Source organism: Odontesthes bonariensis, chromosome 16, assembly GCF_027942865.1.
Source record: "Odontesthes bonariensis isolate fOdoBon6 chromosome 16, fOdoBon6.hap1, whole genome shotgun sequence".
NCBI classification, from domain to species: domain Eukaryota; kingdom Metazoa; phylum Chordata; class Actinopteri; order Atheriniformes; family Atherinopsidae; genus Odontesthes; species Odontesthes bonariensis.
Window position 1 is genome coordinate 33,805,872 of NC_134521.1, and position 18,464 is coordinate 33,824,335.

Sequence of the window (18,464 nt, forward strand, 5' to 3'; positions counted from 1 at the left end):
GTGTCTGAGCTTGCGCGGCTTTTTTGCACTGCCTTATAAAAACACTGTGAACTACAAAATGACGTGAACTTGGTCTTGTTTGAAAGGGTAACATGTTTGCCAACTAGTGGTAGGAGGACTGAACACCTTAAAGCCCGTTTAGTTTATCTACAGACTGTTTTGTTTATAGTGACGTCATGTCGCAATTCTGCGACTTTGGCGGTTAGAGGGTTAATCCCAAGAATGCTCCAGGAGTAAAGAGGAGGCTGCAGGAGGTGTACTTTTTACCACATCGTGGATGTGACACATTCGTCTAAAATCTACAGTAAATATTTGTTTTCTTAAACATGTTTAATGTTCATCTGATATAAATATTTGACTTCAGCAGTGGAGCTTTTGTTTTAATAAGCTCATGAAGCAACAGATCACAGAGGGGGCTTGCAGCTCGCTGTTACCCCGGGGCCGCTGTGGAGCTCGCTCCGGCCCTGGTGCCACCGGCTCTGCCCGGCAGGGGGCGCCCTGGGGGCGGGGCCAGGTGTTTACCTGCTCCGCCGCTGAACCGGGAGCCCAGTCGGTCTGCAGCCGCTTCAGAGCAGCCAAACGCCCGCAGAGTGAACCTTCCTGGAGCCGAGCTGCGACCTGAAGTCCAACTCGCTGCTCGGACGTCTGATAAGCGGATTTTTAGTTATTGATTGATAGGTTTTTGGGGGCAGAAGGAGAAGGACGGACTTCCCGGTCGCTGCTGAGTCTCTGTTGAGTCTCTGTGGATCTGCTCCCTCAGCAAAGCAACATGAGAGATGTTCACCTGTACAACGAGACGTGCACAAACGGTGAGGACCTGTCTTTATCCCAGGGTTCACACACATGTCAGCTGGATTTACTGTAATTTTTTGTTTTATTCCACATGTTATTAAGGAAACGGGCTCAAACAGAAGCTTGGTGGTTATTGTGGTTATTTCCAGGTGGCAGGTGTGTGTCTGTGGCTCTGAATCAACGGGAAGTTGTGGTTTGGTTCATCTTTTTAACTCAGTTAAATGACTCTGTCAACACCCACAGAGGAAATAAAAGGAGGTTTTTAACCTTTAATTGCTGTAACTTCCCCAGTAAAAGGCCCTCTGTAGATAAAGTGTCTGCGGGGAACCAACACTGAACCTCTGCCAGTAAACAAGCAGAAATCCTCCTGAAGCACAGATGTGATGCACAGCTGGCAGCTGGTGGCTCAACACTATGAAGCATTAAATCTTAATATGAATAAAATGTTGAGGCTTCCAAAGGGTGAGATTTAAAAAGACTCGTGATAATCTGAGAATAATCTTTTTTCTCTTTGTTATCTGACAGCTTTAGTCAAAGTGAGACTCTAACAAGCTGAATGTGTTAAAGATTTAATCCTTCAGATCAGTAAACTGTAAACAGGCATGCAAACTTGCCACCTTTCGGCGAAATTCGCCGTTTTGAAATCAAAATGGGTCATTCTTCTGAATCGCGTAGATCCGAGGAGAAAAAAAAATGGGGGGGGGGGTGAGCATGTCAACTAGCGAGTGGAACTGTGAACCTCAAAACTACACTAGACCTATGTGACAACAAATGACTGACAAGAGTGGCGTGTGAGAGAACCACTATCACCAATCAGAAGTGAGGAGGGCGAACCCCTATTCACACCCCCCCCCCCCCCCCCGGACCACCCCCCTGCTACAATTTGACTGATGTCCTGAAATAGTCTTCATAACGAATTGTGTCGTTAGATCAATTAATGTGCTTTTAATAGTGTCTTTGATACAAGTGTCAGCTAAATGTCTTGATAACAGACTTGAAATAGTCTACAATTCCTCGATATTTCACCGCCTCACAGAACGCTGTTTGTGTTAGTGCTACTCGAGGTAACTGTAGAGTGGCTAACTAGCGCCTTCCACACAAGTTCAGGGCTTTGCTAATACTTTTAGCCAACGTCAATGGAGACCTTAATTGTCGCCGGACTTGGCTTTTTAACGAGGTATGCCCCTTCATAATACCCTCCGATAATCACGGAAAGGGAACATTTTGCCCATTTGAGGAGGTCGTTTCATTCGTCGTGAGTTTATCAATGCAGAGTCCGGAGAGCTCTGCCACAGGTCGTATTTGAGAGTGCGACCCCCATCCCCTCGCTGTTCGCCCACACCCCCGTTGATACCCCCGTTGATGATGACAGCCTACAGGTGCACTCGTGTTCATCCAGTATGATGCACCATCAATCGAAGTTAAAAGGGGGCACAATGTAGGATTACGTAGTGCTCGTGGCATGCATGTCTCAAAACTTACACTGTCATGAAAAAATGCCGTTTAACTAAGCTTGCCGCGAGAATGTTTTTCTGTTAGAGTGCCAGCTGTCGATACAAATTTGTCTCTGGCGGTACGTCAAGTGAATTGCTGATATAAGTTTTTCCCGTGGAGCTCGTTTGGCTCGGCATGCCAAACGTTCACTTTCGTGGTTTAATGACAGCGGACCGCGAAAGTGGTCGGGAGAGTCATCGTTCAGGCTATTACTAAGCATAGGCTGTCTTGGGGCAGTAATTAATTAAACGTTTAATCCTACATACTTGTAGTATCCCTTTAAGGACCATGGGACTAAATTTTTCGTTAAATTTAATGTAATTAAATGTATGATACTACAGTTAAATGCTTTTGAAGACCTGTGATGTTATATATCAAACACATAATAGTACAGTAAATGCAATTGATAGGCCTACTGTACCTATAAATTCATCTTTTATGCTGCACAGCTGTTCTCTACTTAATGCAAATGGGACATACTGTATATTTTATAATATATATTTTGTATAATTTACAACTTAATGCGTCTCATGTTTCCGCTTTTCCGCGCGTGCCGTGTGTCCGTGTACCCTTCTCACCTTTTTCACCCCTGACCAGTTTGCATGCCTGTGTAAACTGACATGTTCAGCTCCATCAGGAGTCCTTTCTTATGACATCATGAGTGACATCACCATCAGTAAATCCTCTGGTTCCTTCTCCCAGCTGCAGAAAACCTTCTCTTTCTGCTAAATGATGTTTACGGGTTAAACTGTTGGTGACTGTAAGGGAACCGGAGAAGGTTTAGAGTTGCATGATTGGTGGTGAAACCTGTTGGTCTACTTTTCATGAGCGCAGGTAACTGATCCCTCATGGAGAAGCAGGATGAAAGGTCACCAAACACAATCCAGAGAGTGATGTTTGCACAGCTCAGCATGAATCTAACAGCTGTTTTTAATCCCCTCTGTGTTCACTAATGTAATGATCAGACTCAAAGCTCTTAATGTGAATAAGTACCAGTTAATGTTTAGGAAATGCTGAGTTAAGTTTCTTAACTGTAGCCGCATTCGGACAGAGCAGTTCTAAGAACGGTCCTCCTTGAATTTCGTTCTAATAACTGCCTGTTAGCTCGATTCTTTCATTGGAAGCTCAAGAACAAGCCGGAGGAATCTCAAGTTAAATAAAGTGTTTATTGGTAGTCACACGTCAAGCATATCAGCGCTGGGCTCTGTGGAACAGAGCTCCCGCAGGAAATCCGTCAGACTGAGCCTCGATTTCCGGGTATCTTTTGTATTTATAGCCTCATAGGTTGGACTCACACTCGACCGAGTATGATTGGACTTGAGTAGGTTCAACGTGCTTCGTCATATTCTCTGGATCAGCCAAACAATGTGTGTGTGTGAATCTGCCCTTGCTTTCCCAGGCTAATTGTTTTGTCTCCCTATTCCTGAATCACTTTAGGTCATCGTGGAAAAGTACAGCATTTAACAAAGCCAATTTTAACACTGCCCTTCTCCAGGGGAACTGTTTCATTCTGCATTCGCACATGAGTCGGGACCTTGATGGGGACTGATGCGACGCAGCCGTCTGCAACAGCGACGTGTTACTTTAGCGCCACATTCACCAACAAAACAAAACCGAACAAAACCTGGTAAAAGTAAGGAGAGAAGAAAAAACACCACCAAGAAGCTAACATGGAGAGCGGAGAGGCCACCGTGTTCATGCACTGTGTTCGAAACCGCATACTACTCCTACTACTTGTCAGGGTGGGTGGAGGGTTGGTAGGACACGGATGCGTACTCCAAACGATGTTAAGCAAAAACTGAGATTTATTTTAGCAAAAACAATACGTGGTTAACACAAAAACAAGACTATGGAAAAACAAAACAAAAGACTAGACAGGGCATGGATAAATACTTAACTTGATACATGGGGTCACGGCGTGGCATGAGGGGGTCAAAATCAGGAGTCGTGGTAGGTAGTTATGGTAAGGAAATCACAAAATGACAGGGGAGACTGGAAACTAAATAGGGACCTGGGAGTGATTAGTGAATGAGTGCAACTGATGGGGAAAACACAGATGAAGTGAGTGAAGATAACGAACTGAGTAAGTGAAAAACAATGGCAAAACCTAACTAAACATGAACTCGAAAACCAAGACATAAAACATAAAACTAAAAACATGAGGAAAGTCATGTGGGTGTGACACTTCTTCCACTACTCATACTAACTTTTTGAGTTAGTAAGCGAGTTTGAGTAAGCGAGTTCCCGGATGCATACTAGATTCGCCGAAATGTTGGGTATGCATCATGAGGTTACTACTCATACTCAAACTACCCAAGATGCAACGTGACGTGACGTCGCCGATCGTCATTTCCTGTCAAAACGGCAGTTTCAAGCTAGCTACAACGAGGGTAGGTTCACTTCCTGTTTTCAAAACAAAAGCATCGATTGTATCTTAATGGCTTTCCCTATGATAAAAGGCAACGGGTATTTTATTTTGTGAAAATAACCGGAAGTGCGTCGCTCACTACGGCTAGCTTTTGTAGCGCCGAATTCGTGGGAACAAAATTGTAAATAGCCGGTATTTTGTCAGATTTTCAACATGTTGGGGATCTAAACGACTACTTTCTTGCCTGAAAATGTTTCAAATGTTGCTAAAGTTTACAGAGTTTAGAGCTTAAGAGAAATCAGCTTCAGGCCGGCTGATTTCGGCTCGGGCAGGAGCGAAATGCATTGTGGGTAAACGCTCTGCATACTGTCTGATCGAATGAGTATGCAGTATGTAGTATGTAGTATGTAGTATGCGGTTTCAAACACAGCCATGGTCTGCATGATGGTGATATTAATCATGGACGATCACATCGGGCGTCTAACATGGAGGCTGAAAGAGCTCACAGAGAGAGTCAGGAGACGAAGGATGGAGCCCCGCAGACAAAGGAGACCACGTGTCAGTTTAACTTATTAAACACGCGCCGGTTGTGTCCGTGTCGTATGAGGAAACATTTCAGCCTGACAACATGACAAGGGGCGGAGCTACCAACCACCTCCGTCAGATGTGTTCCTATAGAACCCAGAACAGACCCAGCTGAGGAGAAGGAGCTGAAATGGTTCCAGGAACTGAGGGCCGTGGTCCCGAGTTCCTGTATGAATGTGGGGAAAAACGGCCCTGTTCCTGAAAAGGTTATAGGAACTGCAGAAGGTTCCTACAGTGGGAATGTGGCTAATGTGCTCCTTTAATCTTGTGATCCTGACAGGATGTTTGACCTCGGCTTCGCAGTCTTTGAGGTTTTTCAGGTGTTTGAACGGCTCCCCACGCCTTTCAGCCTTTGAGCCTCGGCCCTGCAGCCGGAGAGCTTTTCAGCCCGCTCAGACTCACTGTTTACAGAGTAAATATCAGCTGCTCCACAGGCTTCCCTGGCCTCCTCTGCTCAGGTTACACCAGCAGTTCTGAGCTGTTGCTCAACCCTGAAACAGGTTCACAAACCAAATATTGATCCGGAGGTCAGAGAGAGCAGAAAGTCTGGTGGAAATGTCAAACCTCAGATTGTTGATGCTCGGCTGTTCGGCACTTATTTTATTTCTTATTATTTCTTCATTATTATCCACATTGAGTGGATGTTAAGAAACCTGCTTTATCCCGACTCAAGTGTCCATTTTAAACCTTTTTAGGCAGCTTTAGACACTCGGATCATCAGGATCTGTTTATCCTCGGTGTGAAAGAAGAGAGTCGATGCTCGTTTTCCTCCCTCCTTCAAATCAAATTTATTAGTAGCACATTTAATGTACAAAACAGTTCAAAGTGCTTCACATAAAATAAAAGCATTGCAGCAGGGAGTGGAAGAAGCATTAAAAATACATAAAAGAATATAAAGAGAAACAAATAAAATAATTTAAATGAATTTAAACACAAGCAACAGTCCAGATAAGTTCAAAGATATCGTGCAGATTTCATGCATAGACACATGAGAAAAGAAATGTTTTTAACCTGGATTTAAAAATGTCTCCATTTGGTGAAAATTTAATCTCCACTGGCAGTTTGTTCCACTTGTTTGCAGCATAACAGCTAAATGCTGCTTCTCCATGTTTAGTCTGGACTCTGGACTGGACCAGCTGACCTGAGTCCTTGGATCTAAGAGCTCTGCTGGCTTTATATTCTCTGAACATATAACAGATTGTAAACCATCAGCAGGCTTTTAAAATCTATTCTGTGACTGACTGGAAGCCAGAGTAAAGATTTTAAAGCTGCTGTGATGTGTTCAGATCTCAGAGTATTTGCTTATGAATATTTAGGTCTAAGGACATGAAACAAGCATTTTCCACCCCACACACAGTTCCATATCAAAGAAAACTAAGTTATACGTTTAAGATTGTGTTTCTGTGGCTGTGTTGCCCTGAACGTGAGTGAAAACCAGATGTTTGTGTCTGCAGGGTCTGTGCTGAGGCTGTGGTGTGGCTCTCAGTCCGCCGTGTGTTGGGTCACCACAGACCAAACCCTGACGCCCGCACACCTGAACAGCAGCCTGGAAACAGGTACGCACACACCTGAACAACAGCCTGGAAACAGGTACGCACACACCTGAACAACAGCCTGGAAACAGGTACGCACACACCTGAACAGCAGCCTGGAAACAGGTACGCACACACCTGAACAACAGCCTGGAAACAGGTACGCACACACCTGAACAACAGCCTGGAAACAGGTACGCACACACCTGAACAACAGCCTGGAAACAGGTACGCACACACCTGAACAGCAGCCTGGAAACAGGTACGCACACACCTGAACAGCAGCCTGGAAACAGGTACGCACACACCTGAACAACAGCCTGGAAACAGGTACGCACACACCTGAACAACAGCCTGGAAACAAGTACGCACACACCTCTGTAGCGTCTCGATGCTTCTGGGTAAACACGACTCTGTTTCTCACGGTCACTTTGCCATGTTGGAAACTTGATGTTTTTATTTTCATCACGGGAACATCGACCTCGAGTCGCTGGTGTCGCCTGTTCAGGTGTTCACATGATCTGCCTCCAACACATTTCCTCTTTTCTACGTGATGCACAGATTCCTGCTTCCTGCAGCACGATACAGAAGGAACATTGTGTTTAACGTGTTTATTGTGTTTAACGTTTTTAACGTGTTTAACGTGTTTAACGTGTTTAACGTGTTTAACCTGTCTAACGTGTTTAACGTGTTTATTGTGTTTATTGTGTTTATTGTGTTTAACGTGCTTAATGTGTTTAACGTGTTTATTGTGTTTAACGTGTTTAATGTGTTTAATGTCCTCATGTCAAAGTCTTTAAAAACGGTTTCATACCGTTGTTTTAATCGGGTGCATCACAAACTGAATTTGCTCCTCGACTGTCTCCTGATCATTCAAGTTAAATCTTTTTTTTTTTTTTTTTTTAAACTCTCTTTATAGTACAAAACATTGAACAATTGTTTGAGGTCCGGGGGTGGTCAGTATTTTTGAAAGTCAGAATATCATACACAACACGTTAAAACAATATCACTCGTCGGTCATTTCTGCCAGCGTTTTTCACCCAGATCTTTTTGAAGTCGGATTGAGTCGGTCATTTGCTCCAGGATATGCAGTTGTTTTACAATATCAACAAAAGTGTCTGTAGTGGGGGCATTTTTCTGGAGCCAACATTTTGTGATGGCCTTTTTACTTGCTGCCAAGATCCCTAAGAAGATAATTATCAGCTTTACTCAATTAATCTGGAATATTTCCAAGATGGAGAGTTAGGAATAATACATTGATATTGAAACATAGAACCTTTGAAATGATATTTGCCATTTGGGCCTGATCAGCGAAGACCTCTCCACATTCTCTCCAGCAGGCTAGTTTGTTTGGACTTCTGTTTGGGAGTTATAAAGAAACAAATTAAGCTTTTCCAACAGAAGTCTCTCTGGTGGAGAATCACTGTGTTTCCCAGGCTTTCAGCCACATGTCCTCTGTTATCACCATGTTCAACTTTTTTTCCCAACGCTGTTTCACATAGTCTGTATTGTCCTTATTTAATGAGGTGATGCCGTGGTACAACTTGCTTATAAGTCCTTTAATATTCCCAGAGTTGTATGCATCCATAAATATACTATATGAATAACCGCTGGTGGCTCTGCTGGGTTAAGTAAAATCATTTTTAAAACTTTAATCAGAACACCAAGAGCTGTGGACTCTGAAGGCTGCCTCCATGTGCAACCTTCAGAGCCCTCAGAGCTCTCAGAGTGTGGTCGTCCAGGGAATAGAGGCGCCAGACGCCTCCAGGTTTAACTGCCAGAAGCACCAGCAGGTCGCAGGCAGACGGGGGAAACTCTCCCAGAGAGAGACGGAGGGTTGGCAGCCTCATCCAGGAGGCCATCGATCCTCCACCACCCCCAGGGACCACCTGGGTGTGAGAGATGCTCTGATTGGTTCAGTCAGCAAACTTTGCTGTGACCAACTTTAACAGCTCAGTATCACTTGGACTACGTTCAGACAGCACACTGAAGTGACCCAAATCCGATTTTTTTTGGCCCTATGCGACCTGTATCTGGTCTTTTCATGACAGTCTGAACAGCACAGATCGGATTTTTTCAAATCCGATCCAGGCCACTTGGCTATGTGGTCCTAATTCCGATACGTATCTGATCTTTTGCCTTGCGACTGCAGTCTGAACGGCCAGGGCGCATTTATCCGACCTACGCGTCTGAAAAGCCGCTCACATCACAGTCCCACCACTCCTGGCTACGACGACGCACCCAAACGTGTCTTTGGATAGACGATCCCACTGCCCCACAAAAGGCCAGGGGCAAAAGCCTAGCTCTTTTTCTTTTTAATATCCTCTTTAAAATTATGCCGTGATTAATGTGCCGGCTCCGGCTGGACAACAACTTTAAAATCGCTTGTAGATGGCCAAGTCCTGCACCCAGCCACAGCAGAAAGTCTCGTAAGATTCTAAAGATTTGTGACTTTTAAACTCCTGCATAGTGTAGTAACTTACACCAAAGACAAGATAATTTACTATGTCCATATATGTGCACGGAGGTAACTGGTCCAGGTCTCTGTGCCATTCTGCTGCAGGGAGCTCGTAAGGATCAATATTTTGGATGCTCGAGAGCTTCTCCAAATACCGCTGCTTTGCGCTTGTAATAAGCTTGTCCCTGTAAGCTCCCTTTTCTTTCGCCTTATCTTTCTGCATTGCTTTGCTTTCTTTCCTTTTTTTTTATTGTATTCGTCTCTGTCCTGCCGAAATGATAAATGTGGGAAATTTAAAGATATCTGGAATATATTGGCGCGCCTCCGTTAAGTTCTGATGGCGTTACCCCTGGCAACCAATAGCGTCTCCTGCCAACATGGCCGACCGGCTCACGTGACTCCTCATTCTCAATATGCATTCCTACTCTTACCATCCATGTTTACTTCCGCAAACACTGGGCACGCTCATGACGTATGACGTCATCGTACGCTCTTCTGCGCATGCGGGATAGTTTGGGGCGGTAAGCCGTTCACACAGCAGGCCACATACAGGTTGCATTTAAGTGCAATGTGAACGACCTCACAAAAAAATCCGATTTCACAAAAAAATCGGAATTGAGCATCAAGGCCTGCAGTCTGAACGTAGCCTTGGTTGCATGAGCCACGGACTCATATCACATTTCCTCCACAGGAGTTAACAGCCTGTAACTTAGCAACAGAAGAACCAGAAACATGCTGAGTTCCTGTAACTTAGCAACAGAAGAACCAGAAACATGCTGAGTTCATGTAACTTAGCAAAAGAAGAACCAGGAACTTGTTGAGTTTTTGTAACTTAGCAACAGAAGAACCAGAAACATGCTGAGTTCCTGTAACTTAGCAACAGAAGAATCAGAAACATGCTGAGTTCCTGTAACTTAGCAACAGAAGAACCAGAAACATGCTGAATTCCTGTAACTTAGCAACAGAAGAACCAGAAACATGTTGAGTTCCTGTAACTTAGCAACAGAAGAACCAGAAACATGCTGAGTTCATGTAACTTAGCAACAGAAGAACCAGGAACTTGTTGAGTTTTTGTAACTTAGCAACAGAAGAACCAGAAACATGCTGAGTTCCTGTAACTTAGCAACAGAAGAACCAGAAACATGCTGAGTTCCTGTAACTTAGCAACAGAAGAACCAGAAACATGCTGAGTTCCTGTAACTTAGCAACAGAAGATCCAGAAACATGCTGAGTTCCTGTAACTTAGCAACAGAAGAACCAGAAACATGCTGAGTTCCTGTAACTTAGCAACAGAAGAACCAGAAACATGCTGAGATCCTGTAACTTAGCAACAGAAGAACCAGAAACATGCTGAGTTCCTGTAACTTAGCAACAGAAGAACCAGAAACATGCTGAGTTCCTGTAACTTAGCAACAGAAGAACCAGAAACATGCTGAGTTCCTGTAACTTAGCAACAGAAGAACCAGAAACATGCTGAGTTCCTGTAACTTAGCAACAGAAGAACCAGAAACATGCTGAGTTCCTGTAACTTAGCAACAGAAGAACCAGAAACATGCTGAGATCCTGTAACTTAGCAACAGAAGAACCAGAAACATGCTGAGTTCCTGTAACTTAGCAACAGAAGAACCAGAAACATGCTGAGTTCCTGTAACTTAGCAACAGAAGAACCAGAAACATGCTGAGTTCCTGTAACTTAGCAACAGAAGATCCAGAAACATGCTGAGTTCCTGTAACTTAGCAACAGAAGAACCAGAAACATGCTGAGTTCCTGTAACTTAGCAACAGAAGAACCAGAAACATGCTGAGTTCCTGTAACTTAGCAACAGAAGATCCAGAAACATGCTGAGTTCCTGTAACTTAGCAACAGAAGAACCAGAAACATGCTGAGTTCCTGTAACTTAGCAACAGAAGAACCAGAAACATGCTGAGTTCCTGTAACTCAGCGACAGAAGAACCAGAAACATGCTGAGTTCCTGTAACTTAGCAACAGAAGAACCAGAAACATGTAGAGTTCCTGTAACTTAGCAACAGAAGAACCAGAAACATGTTGAGTTCCTGTAACTTAGCAACAGAAGAACCAGAAACATGTTGAGTTCCTGTAACTTAGCAACAGAAGAACCAGAAACATGTTGAGTTCCTGTAACTCAGCTTCCAGCAGCTGGAGTCGGGTGTGGTTCAGTGTGTCGGGGGTCATTTTAAGAGTTTCAGTCGTACTTTGGGGGATCATTTTGTCTTTGAATAGGTTTTATGTGCATTTGGTTATTTGTGATTATTTGTGGTTGTTTTGTTTCTCGTTGTCATTTCCCCGTCTCTGTATCGTCCTATTTGTTGTCTTTTTAGTTGTTCTGCATCTCGTTGTCGATGTTTACCATCTCCTTTGGCTGCTCAAGGATGAAACAGACAGACTTTTCCACCACAGGAAGTTAACAACCTCTAACTTAATGCATTTTATTGGAAAACACAGTCAGACGTGTTTAGGTGTCCTTATAAAAGCACTCAAGGTGAAAAACCTCAGAATGGCAACATGAGTGATGTCCTGTCGTGTCTCTGCTGCTGCTTTGATTCAGAGAAATAAAAAAGCAGCTTCTGGTTCCTCATTACATTAGCACACAATGTGAATACAAAGATCTGCAGATGGATACTGTGTTCTAACTTCCTCCATCAGCACAATGAGTCCAAACAAGCCCGAATAGGTGACATTTAAATACATAGTTCCCCGTTTAATGGCAGTGAAATCAAACTGTTTGGACAGATTTTATTCCAGCATGTTTGTACAGGGCTGTGAACTCGTGGAGTTATTCAACATCCACAGAAACGACTTGAGTTAACGCAGTCTGACTGGTGTTGTTACCAGAGGTGGGTCGAGTAGCCAAAAATTGTACTCAAGTAAAAGTACTGTTACTTCAGAATAATATGACTCAAGTAAAAGTAAAAAGTAGTCATCCAAATATTTACTTGAGTAAGAGTAAGAGTAAAAAAGTGCTTGGTGAAAAAACTACTCAAGTACTGAGTAACTGTTGAGTAACGTCTGATTTATTTGTTAACACAAGCATTCAATCAGACAGACAAAAATACTAAATAATCATCTTTAGGCAAATTAGAGTTCATCCAATTGATAAAATAAACTAAAATTAATGAATTAATTGCAAAATAGCTTAAATTCAAATAATCCAGGTAAATTCAAGAACTTCAATAAAAAATAAAAGAGACTTAGGAAATGTTTAAAACATATGTAACCCATATGTAACCTAAAAAACAAACATTCACCTATCCATGGGGGAAAAAAACGAGTTTAGGAAACTTACCGCTACATGTTTCCTCAAGTTAGATGTTGAGTTTCTGCTGAAATGTGCGTTTGTTTTGGTTGACACAGAAGACACATAATGTAGCTGCTGTTTCTCACTCTTTGTAAGGTAAACATGCTTTCAGTATGAGGCCTCGTCTGTGTCTTAATTTCCCACCGTTGATTCTGACATTTTTCATCTGTTTCTTTGTTTGTTTGTTACGACTGTAAACTGTAAAGCTAACCCGTCCCGCCGCTGAGATTGAGTATGATCACGTGACCAGACTGCACGGCTACGTTTGATTGGTGAAACACAGTCAGGTGGTAGAGCCTTTGGCGGAAGTCTCTCTCTCTGTCAGAATAAAACATTAAAATGAGGCATACGCGGGGGGATAAAAATAATGAGGCGTAGAATACCAAAGAGGTAAGAAGAAAAGTAACCAGCTCATTGTAGCCTAATGTAGCGGAGTAAGAGGACAGTTTCTGCTGCACACATCTACTCAAGTTAAAGTAAAAAGTATAGAGATTTAAAACTACTCCTAGAAGTATAATTTTTTTCAAAAACTTACTCAAGTTCGGTCGGTGGCGTAGTGGGTTAAGCAGGCGCCCCATGTACAGAGGCTATAGTCCTCGCTGCAGCTGGCCCCAGTTCGAGTCCCGCATCGGATGGCCCTTTGCTGGATGTCTTCCCCCTCTTTCTGCCCCCTGCTTCCTGTCTCTCTCCAACTGTCCTATCATTAAAGGCATAAAAAAAAACTTACTCAAGTTAATGTAACTCGTTACTACCCACCTCTGGTTGTTACCATGACAACTCTCTCAGGGCTGATGCTTGTCTCCAGGTGTGCAGGCGTATGGCGTCTACAACATGTGGCTGGGCTTGACCCTGGCGCTCCTGTCGGCCTTCCTGATTGGTGGGAGCGTCATTCTCAAGAAGAAGGCCCTCCTCCGATTGGCCAACACCGGGCACACCAGAGCAGGTGAGCAGAGCCGGAGAAACTCTTTAGATCGATGAACTCTTCTAAAAACCCAAACTGCATCTTGTTTAGATGTATTAGAGGGAAGAAGTTGAGCTTTGGCTCAGTCGCTTGTTTCCAGGCAGAAAAAACAGCTGATTTATTTTCTTTATTTTCTTTTTTTTATCAATAACCTTTAAATACTGTAAAAATAACTTCAGCTTGTCTAAACGTGGGATTCAGTTTCCATCGTCATGGTTCTGGCAGGAAGAGGAGCAGAAACCCGACTCTTTCATCTGGGCTTATTGTTCTGAAACACTTCAGTTTCATAAATGTCCAACTTATAAAGTAGAAAGAGCTTCATGTACAGGGTGTGTTTATTTAAAATAACTAAACCGAATGACCGCCTGGTAGATGGATGATCTAAAAATAACTAACAGGGGTGTAAAATGGAGTCTGAACTGTGATAGAAGCATTTTTCCTTATGTTCCTGATGCGTCTCTTTCTGATTTTTATAGGAGACGGAGGCCACGGCTACCTGAAGGACTGGCTGTGGTGGGGAGGCCTGTTGACCAGTAAGAGTCCAGTTTGCTCTGCTACTCAGAGTCAGCAGAGAAGAACTTTTAAACCATAAAAGGTTTTGCACTGCGGCTACCAGCTGCTGGATCAGGGGTTCACTTAGTTTCTCACTCACTGCTTCTGTGTGATATTGACCCGATATTCACAACTAAAACTTAACTCAGAAGTAATTTTCTCAACATCATCAGTTTTATTTTCATATAAGAAACGAACAAGAACAAGAAGAAGTTTTTTTATTTAAGGAGTTCGTCTGATGAAGCTGACGTCTTGAAACTTTTCTGTTAACTTTTGGACACTTTTGGGTAAAATAAACTGATTAATTATGCCATCAGTGATAAAAGGCAGCCTGTAACCGCTCTGTCTCTGCAGTGGGAGCAGGAGAGGTCTGTAACTTCGCCGCCTACATGTTCGCTCCGGCCACACTGGTGACTCCGCTGGGCGCTCTGAGCGTCCTCATCAGGTACCTTAAAGTTTAGAGTGAATAACAGCAACTGTTTGTGTGTGTTTCAGTGATAAAAGGTTAAAGCGAAGCCACGTGTGTGTGTGTTTCAGTGCAGTTCTGTCCTCCTACCTGTTGGGGGAGGTGTTGAACGTGGTGGGGAAGCTCGGCTGTCTGCTGTCTGTGCTGGGGAGCATTTTGTTGGTCATTCATGCCCCACAGGAACAGGAAGTGACATCACTCCAGGATATGACCAGCAAGCTGCTGGAGCCCGGTGAGCCAACAACCAATAAGATAACAGCGTTCTGTCAGGCAGCCCAAGTGTTATGGGCAGTCGCGTAAGAAGCTGGCCGCGGGCCCCGGTGCGACATGTGGAATACGGGCCCTCTAGTGGTCATAGTGACATTTAAGGGAGGACTTAACATAAGGGTGCCTAATCCTCAAGGATCAAAGATAGCCTACAGAAGTAGTTTATATTGTTGTACATAAAAACATACTCCACAATATTGAGTCAATAATATGGGAAAACTATACAAATCATTGTTATTAATAGGCCTATACGGTAATCAAATATATACATTGACATTAGCGCATGCCATGGATATGCTCAAAGCGCTGAAACCTCGCCTTCTGCTGAACTGCGCAGAAACTGAACTTGGGCTTTACAACTGTGCAGAAACAAAGAAAAAAAATATTCATACAACTGTGCAGAAACAAAGAAAAAAAATATTCATACAACTGTGCAGAAACAAAGAAAAAATCATACGACCATCAATGTACATTAATCAGAATGCCATTTTACGAGCCTTGCGTTGTGCAAAATCATCAACGATGTCACCAATATTTAATGCTCTGGCTCTCCTGTTTTCAATGGATAGTATAGCTAACCCACTGAGTCTCTCCTGTCCCATGCTGCTCCTTAGGTATGTCTTTATAAGTTTTAGTTTAGAAAAAGATCGCTCAGCTGTTGCCACAGTCACAGGTAGTGTGAGAAACAGCATGAGCGCAGTGCACACTTCACCGAATGTGGATGTTACCGTATCATAATCCACCACAAGCATTTTGGCCAGTTGTAAAATGGATGTTTTTTGCGCAATCTCTGATTTGAAACACGACCTAAATGAGAGGAGTTGACTTGGAAACGTTGGTGCGATGTCCCTGGCATAATAATCAGATAAACGCTTCGCTTTTGCAAACAGGTCATCATCTCCTGCGAGCTGAAGGGTGGTAGGACGCAAAGCTTCAAACAAACGACACGTTTCCCGCATACTTTTGAATCTTTGTGAGAGTTGGGCGTTTATTATGTCCAGAGCGCCATTAAATATATGCACTCTGAAGTAACTCTCTGCGTCGGTAAAACGCTCATCTTCAGACAGTTCGTCAAAGTGACGCTTCACTCTCCTTGCCCTAACATTTTCAAATGCGCTCTGAACCCCCCATTTACTTGCGAGCGTCTGCGCTGTAGTCTTGGCCTGGTCAAATGCACCCCGGTACTCAGAGATGACTTGTATCGAGTTTTCTAGTAACTGAATTGCGGTCTGCAAATCTGTGTCTGTCTTTTGAAGTGTTTTTGACACAGCATTGACAGTCTCCAACACTTTTGTCTGCACGACGAGCAAAAAAATGAAATTAAATTTTTCCATCAATTTCGTAAGCCCAGCGGCTTCGTTACGCTCATCCCTTTTGTCGCTTGTCAGAGCTATTTTTGTCAGCACCCGCATTACATCCACATACCTGTACCGTATAGCACTGAGGGAATCGAATCTGGAGGACCAGCGAGTGGGGCATAATCGCTTCAGAGTCACATCTGGGTGACCTGAGCCATCTGCTGTTATTATGCCACTGAGCATGTTCCATCTTTTAATGCTGGTTCCAAAGAATGTGTAGATGTGTTCTATGGTGTCATAAAACCGGTCAATCTCTGGGATGTTTTTCACTGCATCATTCAAAACCAAATTCAAATTGTGCGCTGCACAGTGAACATATGTCGCAAGCGGCTCACTCTCCCGTATTCTGGCCTGCACCCCTGAGTAAATGCCACTCATATTTGCGGCTCCGTCGTAACCCTGCCCACGGCATTTTGATAAGTCAAGACCGTTGCGCGTGATGCTGTCCAGCACATTAACTGCCAACTCACTTGCGGATGTATCGACGGTCTCCACAAATCCCAGAAACGACTCCATTATTTTTACATCGACAGCTTTGTCCATCGCATTTCGAACTATTGTTACATATCTGTATACTTGGCTGAGTTGGTCGTGCTTGGACATATCCTGTGTGCTATCCATTATGATGGAAAAAAACGGAGCTTCATTAATATCAGCTGTGATTGCGTGCTGAACTCTCAAGGACAGTATGTGAATGAGCTCGTTTTGGATTGCTGGACTTAGGTATTTAATGGAACCCTGTGGTCGGCTTATGAGCTCTTTCAGTAAAGGGTCGTAACCCGCGAGCAGCTCAATTATAGAAAGAAAATTCCCACTATTGGGCTGTCCCAGTACCTCCCGATGAGCCCTGAATGCAAGGTTACAAGACGCCAGAGTAAGTGTAACATTGACTATGCGCTCCAGCACTCCTCGCCAAAAAAGTGCGGCATTACGCACATCCCTCTCCAAATCTTTGTCAATGGTACCATGGAGCTTCCATTGCTCAAACACAACACAGGCTGCTACATGTGGCTGAGAGGACTCGTGACATTCAATTTTTTGCGACAAATGGCCCCAATCATTAACTCCATTCACCCATGCGTTATTATAATGCGATGAACGGCGATCTCCAAATAGCCAGCATGGTTCACAGTAAGCACAATCCAATTTTGGTGAATAGCAAAGCCACATCCGTGGCAATTTGACACCTGCCTTTGTTTGGGTATGATAAAACACATCAGAAAAAGAACGATTGTGTCTATTTTTAGGAAAAGGGCCGCTAGGTTTACATGAACCCATTGTTAAAATGTAGTTTTTAACAGAAGCGTCCAAGACATGTTCTTGAAAGTGTCCCCTGTCTGTAGGATAACGTTCTTCCCCCGCTCCTGTCCTGTCCAGCTCCTGTTCTGCACTGTCACTGCCTGACGCTTGTTTACCACTAACAGTTTCGTCTGCAGACAGGTCACCTGCGCCACTGACTTCATCGCTAGTTTCTGGTTCTTTCTGTTGAGAGCTGCAACAAAGATTATACGAATCGAAATTTAGAATGAGCATGCAGTTTACTATAGGACTAGGCTAACAAGCGCTAGTGTAACGGATGACAACTGCCAACTAGAGTTCGGCGTAGAACGTTAGTAAACCTCCCTCCCGAAGCCTCATACAGTAGTTCTATCGGTACACTGTAACATGCTAACGTTCAAATAGCTAACACTTAGCTTATCTACTAGCAGCGATCATATGTCAGATCTGTGTGATTATATGTATCTCGGTGGATTATACGTTCTACAATGAATACCCTTTCTTTGTTGTTGTAGGTAAAATCCAACATGTTTGATCCTGAGCTCACACCTGTTGCATGGTTCTTCACAGTCGCCGCTAGGTGTAGGTGTTGTTCTGTTCTTCTCACTGCTCTTGGTGGTAAACCCGAATTTGTCCAGTTTTGGCAGTTTTGCCACCCTGTCCTGTTCCTCCCTGCGCTCCTGTCGCTTCTGGGAGCCGCTTTTGTGTTTGAAGGGCATTGTTTCGCTCGCAACGATAACGGAGATGTATCCACCAAAGACCAGTTACCGAGATCAGCAGCATAGATACCCAGAATTCTTTGTAATCTCCATAGAAACAACACTTTTTCGCGCACTTTTGAGAAAGATAATGACAACAAACAATGGTGACCATTTCATTTTATTTCACCGGTTCACGATCTGAAATTTGGATAAACATGTAGGCCTATGCTTACATCTTCGTTCTCGTAGAGAACGGCCCGGCGGCAGCCGCCTTCTTGTGATCGTGCGGTTCTCGCGAACAGAGCTGTCCGAGCGGCTGACAGATCATGAAGTGC

General features: G+C 43.7%; 1 protein-coding gene across 3 annotated transcripts in view; it reads left to right on the top strand.

The window, feature by feature from the left end:
- Positions 1-535: 535 nt before the first annotated feature.
- The window catches only part of nipal4 (NIPA like domain containing 4), a 40,141-nt gene continuing 22,212 nt past the window's right edge, over positions 536-18,464 (top strand). For 2 of the 3 annotated variants that reach the window (XM_075486939.1, XM_075486941.1), the window contains exons 1-6: positions 536-809; positions 6,694-6,795; positions 13,352-13,489; positions 13,984-14,040; positions 14,414-14,504; positions 14,597-14,757. In XM_075486939.1, coding sequence (XP_075343054.1) covers positions 770-809; positions 6,694-6,795; positions 13,352-13,489; positions 13,984-14,040; positions 14,414-14,504; positions 14,597-14,757 — 589 coding nt within the window. In that variant the 5' untranslated portion in view covers positions 536-769. Of the gene's footprint in view, positions 810-6,693; positions 7,068-13,351; positions 13,490-13,983; positions 14,041-14,413; positions 14,505-14,596; positions 14,758-18,464 lie in introns of those variants that run through there. The other variant, XM_075486940.1, reaches the window with a different exon arrangement.